Here is a 7,500-nt window from a genome sequence, read left to right on the forward strand (position 1 = left end):
ATTTATATATTTCTGAGGCAGAAAAAATCAAACAGCACTGAAACTAGTTTTAGATTTTGAATGCCCCTCCAAATTCTGGGGCTTCCGAATTACTTACCGACTTCCTGTCGGACTGCCATTGCTACGCAATCGGCCAATCAAAAATATAGTTCAAATCGATTATCCCAGAGTCTCTCCGGGCGCTCACCCGCTGGCCAAGAAGCCCGAGGACTCTGGGTACGAGATTGTTATCCCAGAGTCTCTCCGGGCGCTCACCCGCTGACCAAGAATCCCGAGGACTCTGGGTACGAGATGTTGCCATAGTTGAAGACCAATAACCTTATTTTTAGTGAACAAATTATAGGATTAAATCCAGTATTCAAATATGAGAAAAAACGTATCGTTTTATTAAAACTTACAGTCAAATTTGTGCTTTAAATTCGTGTGATAAACGTCATTCCGAAAAATTAACCGTCAACCGTCAAATGACCTAAAATTTAACCGTCAACCGTCAAAACGACTTATTTTTAACCGTCAACCGTCAAAGGAACCCCCCCCCCATTGAGACCCTCTTTCAATGACCCACGCCAGTTGGGTTCAAATTTTGATAAATGACTCGAAACATTGATTAAATAAAATCGCTAGCCTTGGAAAACTCAAGATTAATTTGTTTCAAAGTTTCAAGGTGTTATTACTCTTCGTAAAACGACTTTGTCTACTTGAGAATTCGGTTGGAGGTAAACAGTCTCAAGTCAATTGCTACTAGCTTTCGTAGATATGTTGTCGGTCAAATCCGGGCTCAGATTGAATCAGTTTAATTAAATTACCTATAAGTAGGTTAAATTGGTAATCCTCTTTTTACCTAGGTTTAATATGCACTCTATCTAGTTTAAATCAGATATCAAATCATCTTATCGGTTTCTGCATTCATACTCTTCATACTCAACAATACAACATAGCAAGGGAACAAAGAACTGCACTATTTGCTTACTGGTACTCGAACTAAAGTCCCGTGTCTTCACTACTATTACAATACAACGACGAACATGTTCAATCCAATGCAGTTGTTTTCATTGTTTACTTTTGCATAATAAGTCAATTAACATCCATGTATAACAACCAAAACTAATCCAAACCTGAATTTTAATTTTCTCTAGGCTTAAATTATAGGCTTCAAAAAAAAGGTTTCTTCAATTCATCTGAGAGAGTATTCAACCATCGTAGGTAAAATGAGGATCACCAATTTAACCTAGGTAAAAAAGGATTCAACCTGAGAACGGATTTTACCGGCAGCTGATACATTTGATGTCAAGTTGTACAGAAGGGTTGGGGACAGTCCGTGCAGTTTATTTTGCCAATAGTTTATTTCAATCTATATGTCCACTTTTCCTCTTCATTTCGGTAATTATAATAGGATTTGAAGCGCCTGTAATACGGTCCTTGAAGACTTATATTTTGAACTGGGACTGAAATGACTCTAAGTGAAATGATTAATATATACGACGCTGAGAGCGCGATTTCTCAATCATTCATTCACCTGTATTATGAACTCGTAACAGACCAGCTCCCATATTCCTTGTTTGCTCAGATCACGTTTACTGTAAGCAGTGAAGCACAAACGCATGATTTTTTTTTTTAGGCTTCTTTAGCAACTGCTTAAGTTACTGTCCAGTGCTGTGGTTTGTCTCATTTAGAGCTATCGGTTGTGTAAACACAAAGACTCGCTATACAAGGCGTGGTGCCCTAGGCACACGCAGATGCCGTGGACGCATACAGTATAAAGCTCTACGATACTGAATTAGTGCAATAAAAAGCCGCTAATTGCAACTGGAATGTGTCCGTAATATGTTATGAGATGTTATCTGTCGTTTCTTTTTTTTTTTTTTAAATCTCCCTTTCCTTTTTCTCGCGCTGGAAATATCTTTTAGGGGTTTCGTCTCTTTCTTACTGTTTGCGGAGTTCATATTATAGCTGGACTCGTTAAGAAACTCTGGAAACTACAAAAGCGAGGAAAGTGAGGCAGCGCTTCATGCTAACTTGACGGTGACCACGCACAATATTTTGTCCTCAGTTCACAACAGAGTTTTGACAGAATAAATTAATCGAAACTTTATGACTAGTTGTCATTTAGAAAAAGGCTGTGGTTTATGCATGAATGGTAAGGGCCAAAACAGCGAACAAAAACATGAAACAAAGAAACTCGTCGAGTTTCATAACCATCTTCACACATTAACTAAGCTGTTTGTTGATCGCCATCTTGGATAATCAGTTGTGCTTTAATGTGAATTCGAACAAAAGCAAATCGTGAAGCAACTGACCCCCTTTATGATACGTCTTCGTGTTTACTAACTTCTTTAAAGGATAACCACTGCAGATGAACCCATGTGCAGCACAAAAGTTCCTAGATTTTATTTTTCTTCCCGGATTTATAAAATGCTAAAAATTTAACAAAGAAACCATGGTTGTAGATGTTAATATGTCCTATTTTTCATTAAAGTTCTTATTTGCCTGCCAAATACAAACATTTAATTTTTTGGCTACCAAAAAAAAGCTTTTTCAAATTATGGGCTTTAAAATTGTCTTGAAAAATTATAGCCTTTAAAAGTAGGGCGTCCTAGACAAATTTCAGTCTATAGCTCCTTATATCGGCGAGATTAATTGTTAGATGCAAAGTTTCGCTCTAATATTGCCCAGGCGTTTTTCAGTAATTAACCAAAAGTTATTTCAGAGAATATCAATTTTTAAAAGCTTCATTCAAAAAAAAAATATGGTGACTTGCTACTTTAAGTTGGTTGGTTCAGTTTGAACTTCTTACGTAGTGTTATTACGAGAAAATGTTCCTCAGTATGACCTAGCTTCACACTTATTTGGTTTTCGCAGAAAAGTCCAGAGGGTGGCCGTCTTGCAAAAAGGCCGGTGCAAAGAAAGAAAGAAATTGCGAACACTAGTAAAGCTCTGAGATGACAAGGCTCTTCACTAGAAATCTGGTTAACTGGGTGCAAGAGTTGAATCATTCGCTTTTCTGGTTTCGATTCCAAGGAAGGAAGATAAAATATTATGCCTTAACTGACCACTCCCCATGCATCGGCGCTTTCAATGGACAATGAAACTAATATTAAAGATACAGTAGCTTCAAGTTTGGCTGGTGGTCACGCAGTATGGGACTAAAACTAGAGTTGTCCTCAGTGAGCTCAAGAAAAAAGGCCCTAAATACTCGGCCACGTTAACTCCACATAATCACCTATAGAGCGGTTTGGAAGAACGTTTACTTTTGGCCTCTGCTTATAGCTCTGTGAGTATGGCTCACTGGCTATCATATCCACAGGCTGCAAAGTAGCAGGACGGAAAAATAGCTTTATCACACTTCCAACACGTAAGCCTACAAGGAAGAAGAAGGCTTAAATAGTTAGTTAAAGATATTCAGATATTTATTATGGCTCAATCATTATGGCAAGCTCGTTTTCCTCACTGACCGTTTTTAGACGACGGTGTTATTTTCCGAAATTTCACAAGAAAAGCGTCTTTTCGTTGCGATTTCTTCGAGAAAACATCAGCGATTACCTTCCTAATGGCTTTAACTCTCCACACACAGACCAAAGGATTGAGGGAAGAATTGAAAAATGCCGCTGTTTCAGACCAGCTGTAAAAATTGTAACTGTCAATGTTGCCGAAGAGAAATTGATGGCTAAGGGTGACAACTAGAACAGGAAGATTAAACAGTACATAAACTGCCACGATGGACGCAATATTTATTGCCAGCTTGATTTGCATTTGTCGCATTGCGGACGTGGACGTGGGGTAGTGTTTTTTAATTTGTCTTTGGTGGCGAATGACTGTTTTCAGGATTGTGATTTGGATGATAACAGTAGTTACGAGGAAAAAGGACCACATTACCAGATGAATACCTCGAAAAACGTCATTCTGCGCCCATTGCAAAAATGTGAACAGTATGTTTATCAACCAAATGAACAAAGCCGTCTTCAAAACTCGCCGAGGACGGACAATTGCAGAGTATCTTAGGTGATATTTTAAAGCTATGAGTCTTTCACAGCTTACAGCACTCAATGTCGTGAATGACACTCCGTAGTAAACGTAAAATCCCGACGAGTAAAGCATTCTCACCGAGCAGGGAACGAAGCCGTGCGCGTTTTCGAGCAGTCTGTAGGCCACATAGCTCGGTTGAACTAGGATGCCAACCTGGAGGTCCGAGATCGCCAGGCAAGCAAGAAGGATATTGCAAGGTGATTGAAGGGATTTCCTTGTCAAAATGATCAATACTATGAGCAGATTCGCCATGACAGCGAAAGGCGACAACACAGCATTTAAGACACCTGTTACGAGATTAGTTTCGGTTCGTTGATGGAATACGTCGAATTTAGCATCAGGGAGATGGAAGCACTGACCGTCATCACCTGGTCCATGATTCGCTGGCGAAGTTGTGATGCTCAAATTGTGGGAAAGAACGGTAGTAGAAGACTTCATTTTCCACGGTGTCTCGAAACTTGTGCTTCTCCTACAGTAACTTTGAACAAAATGAACCGGAGGTGCGTGATCAAGTATTGAAATACCACTTTCGCCTCTTTCTTAAACACTTCACTTCAATACTGAAAGTAATTACTAATGGAATATGTCCGTAAAAACGCCAATAACGCCTTTGCCGATTGTAGCCTATATGTCAAATCTGCAGCTGATCGAGCAATCTATGATGTTTTTTTTTTTTTAACTAAAAAAGGAAATTATGGAAATCATTGTGCTTTATCGGTAATGACGTCGGGAAGAATTCAATTTATAATGCGATGTGTATAATTCGGATTTTCTACTACTGAACTAAAGGAGGCTCGTGGGACATTTGGAAACGAAACGTCGAAAGATGACAACGTCGTAATTGTAAAAAAGAAAAGTGTTGAATTCTTAAGCTCCTTGATTCTGAAATTAGGATCTACGACGGAGACGGCGACGCAATCTTCCCTTTCGTAAACAAGAGAGACTTACGACAATTTTCACTATTAAAGGAGCACTGTCATGAGCTGCGCATGCTCGAGTTTGTTTGCTCTCGAGCCCGCGGAAAATTCTAGCCGCCATCATGGATTCACGCGTGAGTCACGTATATTCGCCAGAGTTTGTCTTTTGTCCACCATGGCCCTCCCCAGTGGACACCATTTTGAATTTGTCGAATCAACTTGAAAAACGTTAACCTTACACTTTTCAAGTTTTCACAAGACGCTAGCACATGCGCTTCTCGTGACAGTTTCCTTTTAAGTTTGTCGTTTGCCAATAAGCAAAAAACTATTTAATCTAGGACTAGATTAGCAGCGTATGTCACTTAGAATTAAAAAAGAATGCGAAAATACCTTAGAAAAAAAATAGAAAAAAATTTGAAAAAGTGGATAGAACGATGTCGAATTCGGTTCAATGGCATTAGCGCAATGAACTTAACCTCTGCACTACCGAAACAACACCTTTAAACTGGCAATTTTAAAGTATTTAAATGAAGCCTCTCCTAACAATTTACTTAAAGCTAACCGAATAAAAAGGCTTGGTTACTAAGAATAGCATCGACCGTCAAAAATGGCATGGCTTGTTTACGAAAGAGAAATTAGCGACGACGACAAAAACGTCACCTCAAAATATAACTTTTCATTATCGTAAGTCTTCCGCCATTGTTCCATCTCGTTCACGTCTCACAATGTGGGCGAAGTATCCTAAAAATAAATTGGTATGAGCGGGTTAGGAACAAAAATAGAGAATAAATGGTTCGCCGTTGTACGCTAAAGGTGGCGTCAAAACCTCAGATTTGATGATTTCGCGTCTTTGCTATGAAGAGAACCGCAAAACTATGCGCTAGAATGCGTCAGTGCGGCACGCCAACCCGGTATCAAGCTAATTCACCTCAAGCGGAGTATGCTAGGCAGAGCAGAGTTGAGAAAGGCCACGGTTATTTCAGATCAATTTTGTAGAGTGTAGGCATCTATCATGATGTCCAATTAGATGATCTGATTGAAAGTAGTAGAACTGGTGTGTTAAATCCCAGGTAGGCCGCTACAATGAAATCAATGTTTGCGGAAAAGTTGATTCTGCATGATGAGAAACGATCAGTGAGTTAGCATTCGCAGCTGTCTTGAAACCAAGAGAATTAGTCATGTAACAAGAAAAAAATGTTTTTGTTGCTTTACTGTGCACTCATTGCAGACCTGTTTAATCTTGGACGTCATTATTGTACCGCAACGTGTGGGTAAATTAAGTCGATTTTCCTCTTTCAGCTAGTAGCGCATGAATTAACGAGTACTAAACCATAGCTAACGAGGAGTCCAAGGGAGGAAACTGTCGCATATCACATGGAACACGTCTTTGGTGGTATCTCAGATACTCGAAAAGTCACATAGCTCGGCTGCACAAACAAGCAGCGCTGTACGGTATCCATTCGAGAAATTCAGACTGAGGTGATTGGAGAAAAGAATGTCTTATAATCACCAAGAGGATGAGCAAGCTCACTAGTATGAAATTGATGAAATCGCGATCTGAAACTCTGTCAAACTTTAGACCAGGTAGAAAAAAGCAACTGTGACAGTTCGCTTTCTTGCTGTGCTTTGGTTTTCTTTGGTTTCTGGATTGTTTCTCAGCGTCTTGCCCGTGTACCTTTTAGTAATTAAAACACCCCCTTGTACATGTTTTCTATGTCGACTTGATTAGCAGTCTGAATTTGCTCAGCGGAATCTTTCAACATTGTTTAAATAATGTTTCTCGCACAGACAAGAGGCTAGAATACGAATTCATCAGCGTTTTAAGCCAAACATCTAATTTTAGTGCTATGTTTAACGCTTTCCAAACTATTTTCAGTTTTTTCCAAAATCAAAATTCCGCAAGAATTTATAATTTTGACCTTTTTAAGCGGAATCACTCCGCTAAAAAACAGAAATTTCATGAGAAATATCGTAAGACTGTTTATATGTTGAGGAAATGGACTGTATTTCACGCTTCTGGTGGAATGAGTAAGATAAAAGTGGGACTTTTCTTTTCGTATTTTTGAGGAGGGCAATTTTTCTACAATATCTTGCCATTGCAAGTTGTTAAAACTGGCGGACATGAAAAAAAGAGGGCTTTAGTCAATTTAACCTTTGCATTTTCTGCGGAGAGCAAAATTTGTTCCTCAGAAATCAACATCGTTTATGCATTGCTCCTTTTATTCGGAAACCAGGGGTACGAAATTTGGACCCTTGCTTTTCACTCCGTTGACACAGTGAAGAACAAAATATATTATCTCTGTCCAGAAAGCAAGGGTCTGAATTTCGGACCCTTGCTTTTCGCTCCGCTGAAATAGTGAAAAAGTACATTATCTCTGTTCAGAAAACGAGGGTCTGAATCTGGGACCCTTGCTTTTCGTTCGGCTGAAATAGTGGAAAAAATTATTTTATCTCTCTTCAGAAAGCAGGGGTCCGAATTTCGGACCCTTGTTTTTCGCTCCGCTGAAATAGAGGAAATAATTATTTTATCTCTGTTCAGAAAGCAAGGGTCCGAATTTCG

At 39.2% G+C, this 7,500-nt stretch overlaps 2 protein-coding genes across 2 annotated transcripts in view; one reads left to right on the forward strand and one right to left on the reverse strand.

Moving 5' to 3' along the window:
- The window catches only part of LOC138000295 (tyrosine-protein kinase receptor torso-like), a 355,698-nt gene that overhangs the window by 173,755 nt on the left and 174,443 nt on the right, over positions 1-7,500 (forward strand). The gene's annotated exons all lie outside the window — the stretch shown is intronic.
- LOC138005852 (melanocyte-stimulating hormone receptor-like) lies at positions 3,384-5,039 on the reverse strand. Its single transcript, XM_068852301.1, has one exon. It carries the CDS (start codon positions 4,459-4,461, stop codon positions 3,445-3,447), a length of 1,017 nt encoding a protein of 338 aa, XP_068708402.1. The 5' UTR covers positions 4,462-5,039; the 3' UTR covers positions 3,384-3,444.

This window comes from Montipora foliosa, chromosome 1, assembly GCF_036669935.1.
Source record: "Montipora foliosa isolate CH-2021 chromosome 1, ASM3666993v2, whole genome shotgun sequence".
In the NCBI taxonomy this organism is placed as follows: Eukaryota; Metazoa; Cnidaria; class Anthozoa; order Scleractinia; family Acroporidae; genus Montipora; species Montipora foliosa.

Bases quoted from the DNA above. Each gene is read 5' to 3' on its own strand.
- LOC138005852 (XM_068852301.1), bottom strand. From the start codon at position 4,461: ATGAAGTCTTCTACTACCGTTCTTTCCCACAATTTGAGCATCACAACT.